This window comes from Zea mays, chromosome 3 (genome assembly GCF_902167145.1).
Source record: "Zea mays cultivar B73 chromosome 3, Zm-B73-REFERENCE-NAM-5.0, whole genome shotgun sequence".
In the NCBI taxonomy this organism is placed as follows: Eukaryota; Viridiplantae; Streptophyta; class Magnoliopsida; order Poales; family Poaceae; genus Zea; species Zea mays.
In genome coordinates, this window is record NC_050098.1 from 128,784,172 (window position 1) to 128,806,067 (window position 21,896).

General features: G+C 42.9%; 2 protein-coding genes across 10 annotated transcripts; one reads left to right on the top strand and one right to left on the bottom strand.

Annotated features, from left to right (window-relative positions):
- Positions 1-2,604: 2,604 nt before the first annotated feature.
- LOC100273435 (Diaminopimelate epimerase chloroplastic) lies at positions 2,605-21,442 on the bottom strand. 7 transcript variants are annotated; one of them, XR_004856900.1, is made up of 11 exons: positions 21,037-21,442; positions 20,697-20,864; positions 19,787-19,857; positions 19,367-19,424; positions 16,592-16,771; positions 15,915-15,999; positions 15,751-15,810; positions 15,393-15,466; positions 15,158-15,274; positions 7,780-7,987; positions 2,605-5,656 (listed from the first exon to the last, which is right to left on the bottom strand). XR_004856900.1 is itself a non-coding variant. In XM_008674210.3 (10 exons), exons 1-9 carry the CDS (start codon positions 21,283-21,285, stop codon positions 15,158-15,160), a joined length of 1,062 nt encoding a protein of 353 aa, XP_008672432.1. In that variant the 5' UTR covers positions 21,286-21,442; the 3' UTR covers positions 2,605-5,656. The 7 variants fall into 7 exon arrangements, 6 of the variants coding, with proteins under 6 accessions (XP_008672432.1, XP_035821628.1, XP_008672431.1 ...); XM_008674210.3 differs by lacking the exon at positions 7,780-7,987; XM_035965735.1 differs by lacking the exon at positions 2,605-5,656 and having other exon boundaries at positions 7,719-7,987; positions 15,915-15,990.
- Positions 7,898-9,499, top strand: LOC100272660 (MYB transcription factor). Of its 3 annotated transcripts, none has more exons than XM_008674138.4 (3): positions 7,898-8,296; positions 8,490-8,619; positions 8,707-9,481. In XM_008674138.4, the coding sequence occupies exons 1-3, from the start codon at positions 8,269-8,271 to the stop codon at positions 9,206-9,208; spliced, it is 660 nt and encodes a 219-aa protein (XP_008672360.1). In that variant the 5' UTR covers positions 7,898-8,268; the 3' UTR covers positions 9,209-9,481. The 3 variants fall into 3 exon arrangements, with proteins under 3 accessions (XP_008672360.1, NP_001140590.1, XP_008672361.1); NM_001147118.1 differs by having other exon boundaries at positions 7,968-8,354; positions 8,707-9,480; XM_008674139.4 differs by having other exon boundaries at positions 8,005-8,382; positions 8,707-9,499.
- Positions 21,443-21,896: the final 454 nt, after the last annotated feature.

The following is a 21,896-nucleotide window of genomic DNA, read 5'->3' on the forward strand; positions in this document are numbered from 1 at the left end:
GAGGCTGGATATGAGGCTAGGGCGAATGTAGTGGCCACCACGAGCTGTAAGAAGCTCGTCGTGGACATGCACTATGAGACACGAATCTAGGCCATCGTCAGCTACCACGACTCCGTCCTTGGGGAGAAGGTGACCAAGCAAGAAGCCCGAACCATGTTGTTGACCAGGTACCAGTACTCGTAGGTAAATACAACACTTTAATATCCGTGACAAAAAATTTCCTTAATTTTATCTTTTGATATGCAGTGTACTTGTTTTACTTTGTAGATGAATCCTTATTGGTGCGCCGCACATCCTTAGTGCTGGGAGCAGATGGTGGATAGGTGGTGCTCGCCTGAGTGGGACGAGGCACACAACGCTAGCTGAGAACGGTGTCTGATAATGTAAGGTCCCTCCCACCACCAAGGCAGACGCAGCCTAGGCAAATATGCAGAAGCATGGGTACGCCCTCTTTTTATTTAGGTATATAACACTGGATTAGATATTATTTCTAACTATCTCATTGATTTTCTTGCATTCGGCGTCACATGGTGGCCAGCCTTGCTCCATCTTTTCAGCTTATGTTATGGCCCACAAGGGCAAGGCGACGTCCGACGTTACCTACAACTCGGATGACAGGCCCGAGGCGCATAGCAACCCCACCGTCTACAGTCGCCTTCATTAGTACACCGCCATGGCATAGGAGGTCCATGGGCCAAATTACGATCCGAGGACCGAGGACATCGATGGAGATGTCCTCATGAGGGTCGGAGGAGGCAAGAGACATGGGCGGTACTTGATTACCGATGGGGCAATCGACTCGTCGTCCACTCCCACTTTGTCTCAGGTGCGAGCAAGGAGCACGAGCTCAAGCCCAACCATACAACCTCGGCAGGACAGCTCACATAATCAGATACAACAAATCTATGTTAGTGCTTCTGTAACTCGTCATTACTTGAATTATATACCTTCTCTTTGAGTTACTATAACATTGGGTTGGAATATTACAGGCCCAGCTAGAAGGAGAGAGGAGAGAACGACAGGTGATAGAGGCGAGGATGGTGGAGATGTTCCAGTACATGCAGAGTCTTGGCGCCACACAGGGTTTTGCTCCACCACCTCCGTTGTTCCCTACAGTTGACCCTCCTCAGTTCCAAAATCCTGTGAGTATCAAAATTCTAGTCTTGCATGATATATATTTATCTGGTATAACACATGTAATCTCTTATCTGTGCATGGACAATCTAAGGCGGCATCCAACAACCCTCATGGATCGTCCAGCCCATCACCGCACCAGTCCAACCCCACCTCGTTGATCATCTTCTCTTAGCCTGTGTGATAAACTTGTGAATTTATGTTTGTGAAAAACTTATGTTTTAGAGTTGTGTGATACTTATGTTGGTGAATCTTGGTATGAACAGACATGTCTGTGAAAAACTTGTGAGATTTGTGTTTTTTGTGAAATATGTCGTCTCTATTATGTATGTGATGATTATGTGATATCTGTGATGTATATGTGATGATTATGTGATATATCTTTTGTTTGTTTGGATGGAATAGGAAAAACAAATAAAAAAGGGGTATACTGGTCACTTTGAAGAGTGTTACACTCGGCAAAGAAGGCACACCTGGGCACCGATAAAGCCTCTTATTTGCCATGGCCCTGGCACTCTTTGCCGAGTGTCTCTTAGTGCACTCAGCAAAGAAACTGATAAAGGGGCCTGCTGGCGACCTCGTTGCCGAGTGCTAGTCCGGCGAACACATGGCAAAGAAAAAAACTCTTTGCCGAGTGTCACCTAATACGCTCGGCAAAGGGATACTCTTTGCCGAGTGTCACCTAGTACACTCGGTAAAGACTCTGTCGCCATTACCAGCCGCCATGACGGCGACTTTTCGTTGTCGAGTACCTGGTGATACTCGACAAAGTGTCCGATAAAAAGTATTCGACAAAAAAGTCGTTGTCGATGTACAGTTCGCTGAGTTTTTTTGACGAGTGTCACACTCGGCAAAGCATTTGTCGAGTGTTTTACAGGCTTTGCCGAGTGTTTTAGACACTCAGCAAAGCAGCTGATTCCGGTAGTGTGTAGAGCTTAATGGTCATTATTTAATATCATAACTTTTATTATCATATCATATAAATTTAAATTAAATTTGCTTTATCTTTAGTTGGAATGAGACCGTCGGTGGACAACTCGCTGTCCTTCCATGCCGACCACATGTTCCAACCAGTGGCCACGCGCGGACCGTGCAATGCAAATGCAAAGAAAAATGCTAAAGGGGCCGGCGCTGTGATGCACGCAAGCGTCCACTAAACTAACCCTACCACGCGTCCATATGGCACGGCACGGCAGCGACGCCATGCAAATGGTTTGAAGTGGCCGCGTGGTCGATCGTGCATTCGTACTATAGTAGTACGTGCGTACGTATAATGCATATGATGCCCATCGTGTTTAATTTGTCTTGTCTTTTAGTTAAAGGATACATGCATATGTTACCATGTACGTAGTCGATCGGTATTAGTTCCAGTTCTACCAACATCGAGTGAGCGAAGCGTACCATTTTTTTTTAACCATGCATGACGTACTACTTCCATGATGCCATATCGTACTGTTGTCCAAGCATATATACTACCAAGGAATTTTCGTTTATTTTTTTATTGTCTATGTCTTTCTCTAACTAATTTTGTACTTGTAGAAAGAAGTTGCCTTTATTATTCAACTATCTACGACACATGCACTGATTTTAAGGTAACTTGTACAATTACGAACCCCAATCCAAATTAATCCCCCGGTCCTAAATAAGCCAGATAATTAAGAATCCTGGCCCAAATAGGAAAAGGTACATGTAGATATTAGGGGGGAGGGATAGAGAGATATAGAGAGAATTATCTTATACATATATATTGTTTTCTACTCTTAAAAGTATGTAAACATACTTAAACTAGTAAATGAATACACACAATAGCGTTTAGTGAAGACGAGACTAATTACAACAAACTAGGCCATATATGTGGAGTAAAAAGTCTGTGTAGTAGAGCTCCTATGGAAGGAGAGAAGTGATTCTTATGGTTGAAAATGCTTGCAATGCATGTGAATATCTAGGATGCAAACCCTAAGCATATTGCGCCAAAATGCCCTGTGCGTGGAGCTAAGGGTGAATAGCTCCACAGTTCATGTTTTCGTAAAATCGACCTTATGATTGCTCTCGTCTCAAGAATACCTAACCTGGTACTACTTACAATGCATGCATATGGGTACGATCGATACGAACCGCCTGTGCTAACTGGACCGGTGGTGGCTGTCTCGACACCGCCTCCACTTGCATCCTCTGAGTCTCTGACTGATCCACTTGGATGGATGGACGGATGGAGGTCGTTGCCGTACGTGACTGTGAACATACATGCATACACACACAAGCAGCTAGCGCGTGCGATACGACGACGAGCCATTGAGCAGCAGAGAGTAGATGTTGGGGGACTAGACATTACACAAGGAATAAAATAAAAAAAGGCAAGCGATGGCTCGCTTTAGTGTCATCATCCGGATATATAACAACCTTTCGGAGAACATCGATCGATCACGTATGTTACGTACGTCGCGCTTAGCTTGCTTTACTAGCTAGCGTCAACAACAACAACAACAAAAAAACAAATCTAAAAAGAAGGCAGTTTTGGTCAAAAGACGCACGCACGCACACACAGCGCGGCCGGGACGTACGAGAAACATGCGTGCGTACTGCGTAGGCGTTTAGTGCGGCACGACTGTACCAGACTAATGGCACACACGCATGCATGTGGTAAGGTCAGCGACAGTGTTTAATCTATATACGGCAGGTGCACCACATACATACATTGCTCTGGAAGTCTGGACGGCCGGGACGACAGACGGAGTAGTCATGCTCGTGGATTGAACACAACACACGCAACAATCTTTTTTTTTATTTGAAAAGAAATAAAGAAAGAAAAAATGCAGTCAAGTGGCTAGCAAGGTCTGCGAGGTGTCTGGCGGGCGCACTGATGGCCGCACTGACCTCTCTGTGGCCTCGAGCAGTCGCTCGCAGCTCACTCAAAGGTCTCAGGCAAAGAAAATCATGGCGAACTAAACCGAAGCAAAGCAAAGCAAGCGACCTCTCAGCAGGGGGGGTGGCACAGTCGGTGTCAGATAATAAAGAGAGCTAGCAAGAAAGAAGATAAACAGTTGACTAACTCCGACGCTGTGCCTGTTCCCAGCCAGGGCACGCACGAACGCAGAGCCGGCGGGGGCGATCTCTCCCTTCCTTAACCTTTATACAGTGCGCATGGCCAAGACGCGGTAAAAAACGTGTCTGGCTGGCTGGCTGGCTGCACCGAGTTCCAAATGAAACAGCACGGCGGCGTATGGTCCCCGTCCACCGCGTGCCGCCGCTCCACTGGCGACGTTCGGTGCGCTCTTGCACATAAGGGGTTCCTGTGCGGCGCATGCAGTGCGGCAGGGCGCACAGCCAGCAGGTGCATGCTCAGGTCAAGCAAGCGGCGCTTGTTGCAGCTGCAGTTAAGTTTGCACGACGAGGCAGCAACGGCTGGACTTCAAGTTTCAACGGGGCACTCGAGATCGACGAGGGACGGTCGAACTTCGCCGCCGCCGCCGTCGTCGTGCCGATGATGAGGATGAAGCCTGCCGGCCGGGCCGACCGGTCCTGACACCTGACGCCGGCCGCTGCCGATGGCAGAGGAAGAGAAGGAGCAGGAGCAGGGCGCGCCCGGCCCACGCAGACAGGCGCAAAAGTCCCCCCAGCCCGCACAGGTGGGAGACCACCGCGGGAAACACCGAGCAGAAACGATGCCGAAGCTTCCAAAAGTAAGACGCCAAGCCGAGATAGAAAGAAAAAAAAAGCGGACTGCACCACCGCACAGGCTCGCAGCAACTTGAGCTCGGTGGCCTCCACATCGGTGCTCGTCTTCGCCTCGTCTTTGAAAATTGACAAGGGCTCAAGGCTGAGGTGAGCCTCACACGCGCGCCAGGAAAATATATTTATCATATCAGTTGCACTGTTGGGGAAAAAGGCCCTTTTTCAGAAGAAGGAATAGGAAGACAGACAGGTGCACACAGTATAATGGAGAAGTTAGGTCCCAGACCCCCCATCCCCTCCCCGACTGTGCTGGAGATGTGGCTGTTCCAGAAAAGACCCCCTGTGCGCAGCGGAGCGGACACATGCGTGCATCCAAAACCCGCCGTTGGATGATGCGATCGCCATGCATGATGGAAGCGAAAAGGAGGACTCACCAGTCCACTACTCGCTGTGATATGAAAAAATACGAAATGAGAAGGAGGCGAGAGACGATCCCAGGGATTGTCAGCTTATCAAACCAAGCTACGACCAGACCTGGGCGGAAACCCCCCCCCCCCCCCCCCCCCCCCCCCCCCCCCCCCCCCCCCCCCCCCCCCAAAAAAAGTCGCACAGAACAATCATTCTGCCTCTCGAGCCAGCAGCCTAGCACGCGTGCCAACATCTCGAGAGAGAGTCAAATCGTTTCTTAATCGAGAAACCATAATCTAGAGACGGTTTACCAGTTTGGAGGGGTACGTGATGGAGGACATCTTGTGCTTCAGCCTGACCTGACACCACCGAACGTTCAAAGAGGACGATCCATGAAATGATGCTTTAGACGCTGCCCGCTCGTCGTTTCACCTGTGACCAGCTGTACGAGCAGAGCAACGACGATGAGCGAGCCATTGTACCCAAAAAAATAAAAAAACTAATGTCAGCCGAGGACCAGGACCCCTGCAGGTTCACAGGAAAAAGAAAAACTCTGCTCTCAGGCAGAGGCAGAGGCAGCCGCTGGCTCGAGCAGCTCTAGAGGGACGAGGGCCGCCCCTTTCCTCTCTGTGCGGCTGTGTGCGCGCAGTAAACTAGTAAGATCCTTTTTCCTGTGCCCCCGATAATGGCTGGCACAAAAGGGGGGATGGAGTCCTCTGTGCCAATGATAAAGGGTGGCAGAAAGGCTAGTGCTTTTCGCGTCAGGATAGCAGGAAGGAGGAAAATTTGTGGAAGAAACCAGATGGCGACTTTGCCAAGATGCCCCCGTTTTCTCAATAGTATAATCAGCCACTTGAATTTCAAGGATACACCAGCAGTATTAGGACCGAAAGGTGAAATTTCATTGTAAATATGACAAAACCGATCGTATTCGAACAACACAAAGCCGGTCATATTCAAACAACACAGGTTTATGTTATGCATTAGGCCGTTCGTTGTCCCAAATCCATGAGGGTTGAGGGGGAATAAGTCCACTGCTAGTCAAAACCCATCTCAATCCACTTCAATACCCCTTAATCCACATGGTTTAGATATAAAACGAACAAGACCTTACTGAACAAGACCTTACTGACTTCCAGTGTTCAGCCCAGTGAAGGTAAAATATGTCAGTTACATGTGTGCCTTACAGTTTAGACACCATTCTAAACTTTAGGGACTAAATTTTAGTCACTAGAAACCCTATTTGAAAGACCTATTTTAGTCACCATGTTTGGTATTAGAGACTAAAAGTGATTAAACTTTAGTCACTAAAGTTTCGGAGGTGGGAACCAAAACCCTCCTTAGTAACCCAATTTTTTCACACGGTATGTTTTATTGAGTTGCAACCAACACATCTCAGGCGATTATATATGAGCAAGTATCTTCCAAATTGGACAGCATGAGAACTCGGTTACATGATGACTGCCAAGTTGCAACTTCATGCCGGCAAAAACACTGAGTGAGGGCTAGTTTGGCAACCACATTTTCCCATGGGATTTTCAATTTCCTAAAGGAAAATGAACTAATTTCTCAAAGGAAAATGAACTAATTTCTCTTGGGGAAACGAAAAACCCTTGGGAAAATATGGTTCCCAAGAGAAAATGAATGTATAGCATCTGAAGCGCTTTATGTATCTATCTGCTTTCATAGTAGATGTACCATGTGTCTGATTGATAAATAGAAATAAGATGGTATTCCTAGTTAACCCACGCGTAGTGTTTCATCAACCAAAGCACCAAAAAGTTGATAAGCACAGTCACTTTTCTTTTGTCGAGAAGCAAAAATAAAAACACACATCCAATCGGAAAAAAAGAAAATAAAAGAAGGAACAAGCATATACCTTCAGAAAGCATCATATTATTGAAACGCTAGTATATCAAAAGTAGAAAATTCTGCCGTATTTGCTTCAACCAGTGATACAGACTTTAAGAACTACTCAGGCAGAAAAAAAATGTCTTCGTCTGATGAAACCAAAAAAAAAAAGTTTACCCTCAACTACACGGCGAGTGCCCTTTAACTGTATACTGGTCCAATACAGTGTTAGTAGTAACTGGATTAACTAGCCAGTAAAAGTATGTACTAGTACACTGTACTCCGTACAAAATATTGTCCATCAAAACTTCTCTAACTTTAACCATATTTATGGAAAGATACATCAACATCTACAGTATCAAATTAGTTCATTAAATTCTTCATAAAATATGTTTTGACAGTGCATCTACTTCAACTTGTAGATTTTTGTAAAAATTTGGCCAAAGTCAGAGAAAGTTTACTTCAGGGCAAAAATAAAGTGAAGTATAATCAAAGTTAATTTGGAACGGAGGTAGTAGCCTTTTAATACGCATAAAAGCTTCTACCAGAGTGACCTCACCATAGCAAAGATTTATGAAGAAATTCAAAGCTAAGTTTCAGGTAGATTTATGAATAAGACATATGGGGACAATAATCTCAAAATACATGAACGGTAAACAAATAAATTAACTTTTATTGTATACTGTAGTTTATTAACAAAAAGCAAGAATATACCTCTGCAAATTCCAGACGTCAATAAAGCTGATGTCCTAACATGCACACCTATGATTTTGCAATACAATATGCGCAACATGAGCCAATTAAAAAAGCTACTTTATCAGTTAGAATCTGAGGGCAACCCAAATGGTGGAATATAGGATCTTTAGGGAGCTCCAAATCACACCCACCATATCACCTGGCCACCAAGACCTCCCCCTCTTACCTATAAATGAGAGGCAAAAGCCAGTAAGCCACCAAACCAGTAGGCAACTAAGACAAAGTGGCATACTCTTCTCTGTACTAGCTTTCTTCTTCCTCTCCTCTTCCTCACAAACAGACTGGATTTCAACAAGATAATCCTGAAACTGGAGCCAACAAGCACACAGAGAAAGAAGAGCAAGAAGACCGGCTCCCAGCCGATACAAGGTAGGAGTGAGCAGCGTTAGTTTCATCATATCGCATAGGCGATATGGTGACAGTGAGAGAGGAGACTCGCAAGGGGCCATGGACAGAGCAGGAGGACCTGCAACTGGTATGCACTGTCCGTCTGTTCGGTGAACGTCGTTGGGATTTCATTGCCAAAGTATCAGGTTTGAGGGGTGGGGATCCACAAATTAGGTAGCTAAATTGAAGTCATCGCGCTAAGTCGCAAAAGCAAGTATCAACCTCTCTAACCGACTCTATTCTTGCTTCCCCTCTCCCTTTCTGTATCTTCATTCATGCAGGACTCAACCGGACAGGCAAGAGCTGCCGGCTGCGGTGGGTCAACTACCTCCACCCTGGCCTCAAGCGTGGGCGCATGTCTCCCCATGAAGAGCGCCTCATCCTTGAGCTGCACGCTCGGTGGGGAAACAGGTCTGATCACCAAAAGACAATCAAAAGAACAAAATGACTGTTTTCTCTAAAATTTGATTGACATGTCCAATAACTTCTCCTAAACAGGTGGTCCAGGATAGCACGGCGCTTGCCAGGGCGCACTGACAATGAGATCAAGAACTACTGGAGGACACACATGAGGAAGAAAGCACAGGAGAGGAAGAGGAACATGTCTCCATCATCATCCTCATCTTCACTGAGTTACCAGTCAGGCTACCCAGATACTCCATCAATCATTGGAGTTAAGGGACAGGAGCTTCATGGTGGCAGTGGCTGCATCACAAGCATCCTGAAGGGCACCCATCCGGACATGGATGGCTATCCCATGGACCAGATATGGATGGAAATTGAGGCGCCAGAGGTGCCCTCGGAGGTGGGCTTTGTTGGAGGGAACGAAAATGTGTGCAGCAGCCTTGCCACCCCTCTGCCACCACCTACCGTCTGGGAATACTACCCAGAGGTCTGCTGGAAGCTTGACGATGAGATCAAGATGGCACCACAATTTGGTTATATAGTGAAGGAGCTGACCCCTGCTTCTGATACCATATATATTGGGTCTGATTACTAAGTTATACACCATCCTAGCAGAAGTGAAGTGCTTTTGTTGACACAAGCTTTAGCATGGATCTGGATATTTATCTCCCGCTTAGAATTGGAGGCCTATGGCTCTATGCATGATTTCTATGTATCTATCTAGTGTGCAAGACAAGATCATCTCAATTTGTCCTTGATGCTATGTAACACAAGGGCAAAGGTGCTATGTCTGTTTACTCAGAATAATTAGCTATTCCGTGGGACTCCTGTTGGGCATGAAGCCAAGAATAAATTTTATATTGATATAGATGGTCTTAACTTGGAACGATTTTAGAGTTTCAATCCAGAGAAACCATTGTTAAGGTGAACATTAAGCTGACCCAGCTAAAAATATAGTTCGCTTTTAACCCATCCGTAAAAACCAGTGAATGTTGTTTTGTACAAGTGGATCGGCTGGTTGATGGCCTCAAGTAACAACTACTAACCCCAAAAGAAACCAAACGAGTACCAAATTAGTGCACTGATAGAGTTGCCTGCCTTTATAAAAAAAATGTATTATTCCATTGTACCAACTTGGCAACTTGCAGGTCATGGTATTAGGAAAGAGAAGAGAGCTCTCAGGAGCCACCAAGTCTCAATGTGAAAAGGTGCCATAGTCTGATCCAGCAAAAAAAGCTGTTGGCAAAGGACTAGCTCCAATTTTTTTCTCAGCCCAAGTTCAGATGGGTTTCTGTAAAATTCCAATCATCTATCTTTATAATCATCTTTTCATTTTGTTCCCCCAAATGAAATTGATTTCAGAGTACATAGCAACAGAGAAAGTAGAAATGTCACATTATGAATGGAAGTCAAAATAACAACAAAAAAAACTCAAGTAAAGGAGAGGATTCAAGTAGACGGGAATCATGGTACAATTTGGTAAAAAACGAATCCACACTAGAATTCAATAAGAAAGCTAGTTTTGCACATTAGTAGTTAGCCTCGCAGGTCAAGCACGCAAGGAAAAAGTAATGTTAGTGCGATAAGGGAAATAAAAGGTGATGATAAGTGGCATGCATTGGGAATTTTGTAATCATCTACTTTAGTGAAACTGATATGCAACAAATTAACCATACACATCTTTTAATTGAATAAACGGCTAGTGCTTAACCACCTGGACAACCATACTTTCATAGGGTGCCTCCAATAAAATAATGAATAACTGAGGATGGGAATATGGTTTTTTCCTTTTCCCTTTCTGCTCCACTTTCTATTACTCCCACCCCCTAACGTGCTCCATCCATAAACTCTAGTAATGTCCATTGAGATGTTACTAGAAAAATCAAGTTCACACTACCAAGAAAAAATAAACCCGAAAACTACAATGAGATGACACATCACTTATGTTAGTGGTGTACAGGAGACAGATAAAATGCATGGCACATGTTTCTGGCAGATCCACTTATCAGAAGGAAAGGTGTTCCCAGTTGCAAGGGGCAGAACAGGTTCGAATTCGTATCCTTGTTTTCAAATAAAAGATATATGAGATGTGAGAAACATAACCTTTTATTTTTCTGAAGGATACATTATCAAACTTGTACAGTGTCATATTTTTCCATTTTTCTTTGAAAAAAAGGAAATACTTCATGGTTCTTGCAAAAATGCTTCTTTGGCATTTTGCATATGCAGGGTACTGAGCACTTGCTCTTAACCACTCAAGTTGAATATTACAAAATCAAACTACAGGTATTAACTAGCAAATATCAGCTAGATTGTGACATGTATCAAGAATAGACATATTAAACAGTTATACTCCTCTTAAAATTTACAAATATCAACTATTACTCTGCTTTTAAATATATAATGTTTAGGACAAGCTAAATAGTTCAAAAATGAATTGATTATCTTGTTGTATAAATGACATATATTTAAAAAGGAGTACAAATGTATAAAAAAAATAAGGCAGATGATTATGGGTGACCCTGATCACTATATCATATCAACATGATATTCCATTATCAACTTGCTTACCAATCAAGGAGTTCCAGTAACATGTCAGCAAAAATCTAAATCAGTTTGAAGTCACCGGGCTTCAAATAGGAGGGGGCTTAGCTATAGGAGTGCAGGGTAGAGAATCCAAAATAACTTCAGGAGTCAGGACAAACACACCAGGACCGAAACTCCTGATGACTTCGTATGTTAAAACGCTGGGAACAAAAACAGATATGTAAAGCCTTCAAGTTGAAATCTAAGTAGTTTCCTGGAGCTGGTAAGAGCAAAATACGGAGATTATATAAGCACAGAATTTGACACTCTTAATTGTTGCAGGTGAAAATTAATAGTGAGCCATAGCCAACAACCCATGTTGTCTGTTGTCACTTGTCAGAAGCACTTTAGATGATTGCGATTTTCAGGAAATAGGCAGCATTCATACCAGAAAATAAGTAGTAAGCCCAGTGCATCAAGACAAATCTATAGAAAACAATACTAAAACTGCATTGGCGTTCACTTACAAAGAAAAGAAACAGAAAATGGTGGGAAAGACATGTTACCCATGTAGTGTTCAAACCTGACAAACTAAAGGAGTACAAAAGGTGAACACTAGAATGCTTCAAAAGGAAGCCTCTACTGCTACCCAAATCAAGCAATCATAATTAAGAATATCTGAACAAGTGTACTGGTACCAGAACACTCTGTTTCATGGATACTATAACCAATCTCACAAGCTCTGAGTGGCAGCCAACCCTTCTATCTTGGTCCCCAGTACCTAATAGTGTTTGGTAAACATATAAGTAAGCAGTAAAATACTAAAGTGTCTCATGGTTTAACAAAGGATTGGATAATTGGGTGAGCAAAATCTTAGTATAATGCTACATATTAAGTCACATAACAGCATTTCATAATTCACATGTAATAACTTGTAGATGACCTTACAACTCAGTTGTCCAACTATCATATAGTACAACTGCAATACTATGGTAACCCTTCCATAAGGAACATAAAAAAAATAGTTGATAATAATTTATGAACACAGAAGTATGAAATCATCATGCTAACTAAGTTACTTACCGCATCACTAACTGTGAAGCCTATGTTAACCATTGTAAACAAGCAGATAGAGAAAACATTCATCGCAACTGAATATTAGTACTATTTATTTGCACAATAGACACATTTATGTACATTCCATCAATAGCTTCAACTGGCCTTATTGCCTGTAATCTCACATTTGTGTCTTAAATTAATGTCAGCAGAAACATCTGCCAACATAAAGCTCAGCTCCAAAACCCTGACTGCTGAGATTTGGAAACATAGAATTGGCTGTATTTTTAGGGGTTTTCTCCTAATATTGCTGACGCCTTGCGGTACATTAAAGATGAGGCAACATTGTGGTGTATGGCGGGACGCGTCAAGAGCCAAAGGACTCTAAAGCATATGAACATAATCGTTTTGCTCATGGTCATGGTTGTGGTTAGGTTTTGTTGGTGAATTGTAAGGGAAATGGACCTCGGACCATTTCTATATTTGTTTTGGCGTTGGATGACAATCCAACTAATTAGGACTAGAATCTTTGCTAAGTGATTGATTATAGAATATAGAGTTCAAAGGTTACATAATACACTTGGACAAATATGCAAAGCAATTTAGAAGATCAATTTGGATAAAATTGTCAAGCAAAGGCCTTAAAGGACTTATTGAAGATTTGTCTAAGTCATACAAAAGTCCAAGACATGAGACAATACAAGCCCAAGCAAAGGAAGTCAAAGAAACACATTGAAACAGTCCGCGGAATATCGGACGTATCTGGTGATGCACCAGACGGCACACCAAATACGGTCCTCAAAGAGGCTGAATTTGGACTTCGAAAAGCAAAGGGCACCGAACGTATCCGGTGGCACGCCGAACACCCCACCGGATACAACACTAAGAGAAGTGTTAAAATGGACAAAGTAAGATATAGTGCACCTGACGTGACCGGTGTTGCACTGGATGGCACACCGGACACGGCACTCAGAGAGATTGTATTTGGATCAAGTTGGATAGAAGGCATCAGACCTGTCCGGTGGCACACCAGATGTACAATGCTCAACGATCAGCTACGAGAAGGCTTCAACGGCTATTTGATGTGGCATGTCTGGTGGCACACCATACATGTCAGGTGAGCTCTGGCAGACTGACGGTCTGATGGCTTTACCCGACGGTTATCTCTAAGACGACATCAGACCTGTCTGATGCACCACCGGACATGTCCGATGAGTACGCAGAAATGTGAGTGGGGTTCAAACGGCTATATTTGAGTGGGGAACATATATATACCACCCCAACCTGGCACAACTCCATTCATGAGCTAAGAAACATCAAATACAAGTGAAGGCAAATCAATTACACATTTCTCCTAGCCATCCAAGTGCTCCAAATTGAGTTGTGTGCTTAGTATAGATATCTTTTGAGAGCTAGAATAGCAAGAGAGTTGCTAGAGCACTTGAGTTGATTTGTGATTTTGAGAAAGGATAGAATTCTTGTGATCAAAGTGTGTAGAGTTGATGCTCCCAAGTTTGTAAAAACGATCAAGAGCCTCTGACTTTGTGTGGAGCGCCTTGTGAGAGATTACTCTCACCATTTGAGAAAAAAGGACTCAAGCTCGATCTTGGTGATCGTTTGAGTAAGGAAAGGGTTGAAAGTAAGGATGTATCCGGATACTTATTCCAATGTTAATTTTTTTGGTCTTCTTTCTTCGAAGTGAACAAATAACATATAGAATTTGCTATGTAAATTTATATTCTTGTTTATTTTTTGTCTTCTTTCTTCCCTAGTTAAAAATTAGCACCAAATTCTATGCATATCTATGCTAAAATATTAGATTTGTCATATAATTCAGATGTTTTAGGAACATCCCTAGTTGAAAGAGACCTGGTTCTTTGTGGACCTCTAGTTTCTTTGTGGAACCGAACTCCGATGGTGGGGATGAGGGACCTAGGCGCAGGCGTTGAGAGGCTGGGCGCGACTAGAGGCAGGGGCAGGACACCGGGCGTCGATGCAGTAGAAGAGGGCGGCCAGACGGGCGGGGGTGCCAGCGTTCGGGCTCTCTCAAGCATAGGGCAAATGGCCGCGAGCACTAGGGCAGAGCAGATGGCCGTGGGCATGGGGTCTGAGTAGAGGAGGGCGGGCGGTGGAGACGTGCCGGCTGCCATAGAGGAGAGGGGTGCCAGCCATGAGAGGGAGCTAGGGGCGAATCTAGGGGGTTTGTTGGGGTCAGTTGACCCCGATAAAATTTGTAAATCATTTAGTAAAACACTATTAAAGTTGTAAAAATAGGGTATCATATAATGAAACCGATTCTAATGGCCCCAATAATATTCTTGGCTAGATTCGCCACTGGAGGGAGCCCGGCGGCGCTTAGGCGAGTGAGGGAAGAAGGGAAGAGGAAGACATGATTGGTGGCTTGATACCATGTTGGGAGAGGAAAATCCTAACCCTGATTCAGGTAGGCTCAGCATATATATAGTAACAGTACATGGGTTGGGCCAAAGCCATTACATTAGAAAGACACACAGTAACCTAACATGATTAACTAGCTCTTGTGCTCTTTTTCTGTCTTGGCTGCTTGTTTCATGTCATCAATTCTACTTTTCATCTATACAGGTTTTGTCTTCCTTTATGTAACTCCTTTTATTTTCATTCTTTTTAATAAAATGCACAGTAGGGGCTACTGTATTTCCCCTTAAAATGCAATTACGAAAGAGTACAGGTGAGTTTCTTAGATTACTATAAATTAGTATATTAGCAACACACTTTGATACCAGCACAACTAGATTCCAATACCAACATGTTAGATTTCAACATGTCTGCTATTCTACCTACTTTAGCACTAGATTTCAGCGTTTCTTTTTAGATAGAAACATGTCTGCTTATAATGACCAAGCAGTATTCATTCATATCAGTGTCTAATGTTGACTAAAATTGTTGAGATGCAAGTAGGAATCTTAGACCTCATAAAACTAACCTAGTGAACAACAGATCCATAAAAGACGACCTCTGCAGGACCAGTCATGTAAACATGATTGTCATCCTCCCTCCACTCAATTTCCAATGGCCCGCCAGGCAAATCAACTACACATTTCTGTTTCATGATAAAAAGTTAAAGAATAAGGTATAACAAAAACTATAAACTATAGTGAATATGAATCATGAGTGAAATGCCAAAATAGCAAACACACAGAAAGGAAAGAATGACAAACCCGCTCAGCTCGACCCTCAAGAACAGCTGCAACAACCACTGCACAAGCACCAGTACCACAGGCAAGAGTTGCTCCTACAGTCAAACCTTAACATTCATTTTGCATATTCACTCCAAATGACGAATGCACAAATATAACAGAGGTGTCACTTAAAGTCAAACATATATTTTAGCCGTTTGCATTATGGAGTTGCAAACTACAATGTGGTACCGATGACATTGATACATACACCAAAAATATGAGCGAAGTTCAAAATACAGATGCAGGAGGCAGCAAAAGATAAGACATTCTATTATTCTAACATTCAAGCAATGACATATGCTACAGTTAAAGAAGGTTAAGATAAGATTAATCATACCAGCACCACGTTCCCAGACCCGCATTTTGAGGTGTGAGCGAGACAAAACCTGTACGAATTCTGCAAAAAAGAAGTCGCTTAAATAAAATACAAACACCAGGATGTACCTATAGAAGCAAAATAAATTAAGAGTTACCTTTTTGGCAAGGATATTAAAGAGTTACCTGTGTTTGTGCGAGCAGGAAACATTTCATGATGCTCAAATTTAGGCCCAATTTCGCTAAGTTTTAAATCGTCGACCTGCAATACCTGCAGGAGTATAGTCAAGACTAGAATTTATGGTTACAATATATGGACACCCTTGGTTAGACTGATAAAGGTATAATTCATCATGCACATAGTTCAACTAGCATAGAACTCTATTGTCTATTCACTAGTGTCTTAATTAACAACTGACGCCTTGCCACAACAGCGTCCACAACAACAGGCAGGGGTTTATGGTTGCTACTTGCCCTGTTATTATCTGCACAAATGGATCTCAACAAATAGACAATGGAAAAAACATACTGATTACTGAAGCATCTTTACAAAAACTCTGTTTATCTCCTAAAGTATTGCAATATGTAATCCTGCCATGTATTTTTCACAAGAAAAAACAACAGGTTGTCGTGATCATGAACAAAATGGTTCACAGAGGTCACTGATTTGAACAATTAGCATTTAGCAAGTTTCAAATCCGAAAAATTGATGTACAAAATGTAACAAAGAATGTTGAACCAACAACTCAAGATTTAATTGTTCCTACAAAGAATTTATATCCCCATAGATGGATCCATAAAATGTGAAGCTTTGAAAAGTAGCAAGTTGACATGAATAGAATACAAATTTGCAAGCTGATTACCTTTAACTCATTTGCACCAAATGTGACACAGTGAGGGTTTCCCATGCTAACACATGTGACATGCCATGTTAAGCCCTCAACTGCCAATTCAGCTTGAACAACAGCTTTGTTCTTGGTAGCTAGCAGTTTTGTGGGGATGTCTAGTCCAGAAAGGATAGGCTCGCCCATATCAACCTTTACCTGAAACAAGATATGTGTATAAAATTCTATATGAGATATAACTTTAAGGATAGGAGAGTGTTGGCCGGCTTTGTCACATAATCCCTCGGTATCAAAATGCAAGTCGTTTAGGACAGCGACACGGTCTCCAAAATATAGCTTTGACCAATGTTTTTTCTTAAAATAAAAAGAACTCTTAAAATATTTATACTGTTGCAAAAGTACTTTTTAAGATAAATCTATATATAAGACTGTTAGATTTCTGTCCTGCAGTGCAAAAAATTTCCCATGTACGTATCTTGGGCTGCCTCTTTCCATCCATAAACCCCCTAAGGAGGCTCTACAACTGTTGGTGGATAAAGTTTCAGACTACTTGCCGGGATGGAAAGCTTCTCTAATGAACCGGGCTGGTCGATTAATTATGGTACGAGCAGTCTTGACAGCCACCCCAATATACTCTATGCAAGCAATTGATCTGCCAAAATGGGTCATTAAGGCTGTGGACAAAATAAGGAGAGGGTTTCTCTGGAAAGGGCGAAAAAGGGCCAATGGAGGGAATTGCCTAGTGTCATGGGAAAAGGTTCAACGCCCCTTAAGCTATGGAGGATTAGGGATTCTAAATCTGTAAAAATTAGGTTGGGCACTGAAAATAAGATGGCTATGGGCTCAAAAAGTGAATCGACCACGTCCTTGGGATGGTTTTCAAGTGGAGGTCCCACGAAATGTCAAAGCTCTCTTCAACATGGCTATGATTCCCATCATTGGTAATGGTGAAAAAAAATTATTTTGGAAGGACAGGTGGTTAGAAGGGAAATGCATTGCTGAACTAGCACCCCATCTGATCACAACTATTGGCAAAAGAAACAAGAGAACAGTTGCTGAGGCACTGAACAACAGGAGATGGATATCAGATATAAAAGGGGCCTTAACTGTCCAAGTCTTACAAGAGTATCTTATGATATGGGACCAGGTGGAAGGAGTTATTTTACAGCCTGAAAACCCTGACACTTTCAGGTGGAAACTAACACAATCAGGGGATTATAGCAGCAAGTCAGCCTATTTGGCCTTCTTCATGGTATCAATTCGTTATGCCCCATGGAAAAAGATTTGGAAAAGTTGGGCGCCCCTTCGCTGCAGATTCTTCATTTGGTTGGTGTTTAAAAAACGATGTTGGACTGCAGACAATCTGGCTAAAAGAAGGCTGCCCCATCCCAATGCCTGTCCCCTTTGTGACCAAGAGGATGAGAATATTCAGCACCTGTTAGTGGGCTGTGTTTTCTCCAGGCAACTTTGGTTTTATATTTTCCAGGCTATAAAGATGCCAGAGCTGGCACCCAACATTGCTGAAACTTCCTTTCCTAAGTGGTGGAGGAAGGTGGTCAAGTTAGTACCAAAAGAAAGGAGGCAAGGGCTGAATTCCCTTATCATTTTAACAGCCTGGGAGATATGGAAGCACAGGAATTCTTGTGTCTTTGAGAATTCAGAGCCTAACACACTCACTTTGATCACAAGGATTGCTGAGGAATGTCGGCTTTGGAGGTGGGCTGGGGCCTCCAAACTGCAAGACTTCCTAGTCTAGGCACGACCTACGAATGTGTAGGTCTTGATGGCCTACCCCTCTGTGGTTTTTGTATTCAAATGGTCTAGGTGTAACCGTTGTAACAGCCAAAGCTTTTAGTTGCTCAGTCCCTAGCTGTAGGGGTACAGGTCTTGTGGTTTTGGTTGTTTTCGGTCATTTGATGTATGTGGCACTTTCTCTCTTTCTTCTTAATGAAATGACACGCAGATCTCCTACGTTGTTCGAGAGAAAAAAGACTGTTAGATTTCAAAACTAAATAACAAAACTGTTATTAGTAGTCAAAGTTTTATATGGTTGACTCAAAGCTTGTCCAAAACAACTTGTTTTTTAGGACTGGAGGGAGTAGATGTGTTGTGTATCACCACACCCCTCACTCACACACACACACACTGGAAGTTGAAGAGATCAGAACACACACACACATCTGAACACATGTTGGAGGGACCCTGTACTCTATATAGTCTGTATTGGGCCTCAATACTATCATCCAATTCAGTCCCCCTTATTTGTAACATAGTTCTTCAGCTATAGTGGTATATAACATCATGTTGATACCAAACAGCAGAAGAATGCAAGATGAAAATCAGTTGCACATGAGGTAACAACCCTTACCAGACAACTAGCCATAAAAAAGGACATTAGAGCATCTCCAGGAGTCTTTCTTAAACTCACTCTCAATCCTCATCAGGAGAGCCATTTGAACAAAAATCGCTCGCTATACCTTTTCACCCTCAAACAGTTTCTCTATATCTTGTGTGCATTCTAGAGAGCCCTCCTTTTTTTGGCTACCGAGAAATCAGGAATAGATGATGGCAATCTTTGGAGATCTAATAAGAACCTATTGGAAGGCATTTTTTCACCAAAATCTCTATTACTAGCAATACGAACAAATATAAAGAATCTCTTGGAGTTGCTCTTTACCTTTGCTCATGACCAAGCAACATAAACATAACTAGCAAGGCATGAATATAGTCTTCTAGAATTAAAGAGGGACTATCATAATTAAATTTTAAAATGCCTGCAAGGAAAACATTTACCTGCCCATCACTTTGTATTTCAGGAACGATCTTTCCAGCACCAGTATGAATAGTGAATCTGAAATGTTTAAAGAACTAATTTCAGGGTCCATAATAGAATGATGCATGCACATATTATCATAGTTCTAGCATTATTGTGTTTCAATAATTAACTATATTAATATTAGACATGCCTGAGTTGTTCAACATAGTTGGCCCAACTCCCAAACCTGGGTAAAGGAGAAACTATGTGATAGGCTTGGCAAGCCCACCTAAAAACTCAACCACTCTTATGAAGATGAAAACCGAAAGAAGCCCAAAAAGAAATATTAGACTCAGATTCCCCTCAAAACCATATCAGGCAAAGAATAACATGAGATCTCAAGTGCAATTTTTGTGTATTTCATTTAATTGTTTTACTGTGATGTTGCAATGCATTACCTATTTGTCCCCTGCAGATTTTCAATCTCGGCTATAAACCGAGCGAAGCAACGGACTCCATTACCACACATCTGAAAAACAAAAAAAATAATGGATGGACCTTTACTCTATGGGAACAATTCAGATTAACAGACTGTATTAAAATTTCTGATTGTCCATAACCTGGAGATAAAAAAAGGAAGCAACATAATGAGATATTTATATCTACTTTTCTTTAGCAGTGCGAAAAAAAGAAACATATATATCTCGTCCATTTGTTTAGGATTGAAAACATGATAGCACTTCAATTGTTTAACAGCCAGAACATAGCTGGTCATATAAATATAGTAAAAAAATTGTTGGATTGGAAACACGATGACACTTCAATTGATTAACAGCCATTCAATACACAAAACTTACAGATCAGAATTTTAAAAATATATAGCCCCAGTCCATGTTAGAGAGTGAGACATGTATGGTATACAGACTATAAATCTGGTATGCCTGTGAAATAGTGGATATAATAAAGATACACCAAGTGACCTAAAATACTCTGATGATGCTTAGATTGGTAGATGTCCCCATCTATACTAACTGGTAGCTAGGCAAATTATAAGAGCTCAAGCTACCAAATTGATTTGAAGGCTGAAGTTTGCATCTACAAGTATTTGAAGAACCTCACAGGTCACAATTACACAACTACATTTTCCCTCCTTTTGCATTAACAAGCTCACATGGTAAACCTGCACCGACTTGGCAACAGAGACTGGAAAGCGGTAACCCTCAAGTGCCATCGCACTATGCATAGCTTAGCACAATTTGGTGGCGGAGAAGAATGACTACCAATAAGAATTATGACAGCCTCAAAGATAACATTTACAACCGTGCTATAGAATTCAGTATAGTGATGAAATGGTGGAGACACACGCACCTCTGGTTCGCTGCCATCAGAGTTGAAGATTCTCATGGTGTAGTCGGCACCATTGACCCCCGGCATGACGAAGATAACACCGTCGGCGCCAATGCCGAAGTTTCGGTCGCACAGCTTCGCAGCCTCCTCGGGCGTCACCTTCGGCACCGACGAATCCCTGTTGTCCACCTACGAATCGAAACATGAACAAGCAAACAAAACTTAAGTGTCTTCAGTAGCAGAGCTTTCAAAAATCAGAACATCACGGATTGCACAAATTCTCGACGTGGGGTCACCACCCAAATGAACACTGCACGGCGCGGAATAGTTGAAGAGAGTTGGGAAACGGAAACAGTCGCACCATTATGAAGTCGTTGCCGAGGCCCTGGTATTTGACAAAGTGGAGAGCGCGCTCCGACTCGCGGCGCTCGAGAAACGAGGTGGCGGCGCCGGACCTGGGGGCGGACACTGCCATAGAGGCGACGGCGCGGCGTGGAGCAGCGGGGACCCCGCCTAGCGGAAGGCGCACGCGACCGCGGGATGGAGCGGTAGGGTTGGGGACGGCGATGGAGATTGCGACGAAGGTTGTGGTGGCGGCGGCGGGCGACATGGCCGCTAGAGGCTAGAGGGGGTGCGGGAAATCGAGCGCGTGCGGTTCGGGACTGGGAGGAGGAAGCCGATCGGAGGAGGAGGTCCGGGGGGTAATTTTTTTTTCAGGGGAAAGGCTGTAGGGAACCTACAGCGCGATTTGTTTTTTACTGAGGAGATGCTCGATAAAAAAAACGAGAGAACCTCTAATAGAAAAATATTGGAAAGGAAGAATACTTCTAACATGAATATCTGTTCCCATGCAATAATCAGAAATTCTTGACCGTGTCTAGCTGGAACAACCTGTTCTTCCTGAATACCCTGACAGAATTTCCTGCTGCTATTATATAATATATTCAACTCTATTTGGTGTTGTCTCTTTTTTTTCTTTTGCTTTCTTCGAACGTGATCAATTCTCGCATGAATAGTTAACGATCCGCTATGTCTAACATTGATTTCTTCGAACGTGTCAATTGGACAAATACGACTCGAATGAATATCTCGACTAGAGATGGCCAAACGGGCCGCCCGGTCCGGTCCGGTCCGGTCCGGGCCCAGTAAAATCCGGTCCGTTTTGGGTTTGGCTCGCCAGGCACGATTAGAAAATCGGGCTGGACCGTCTAAACCCGCGGG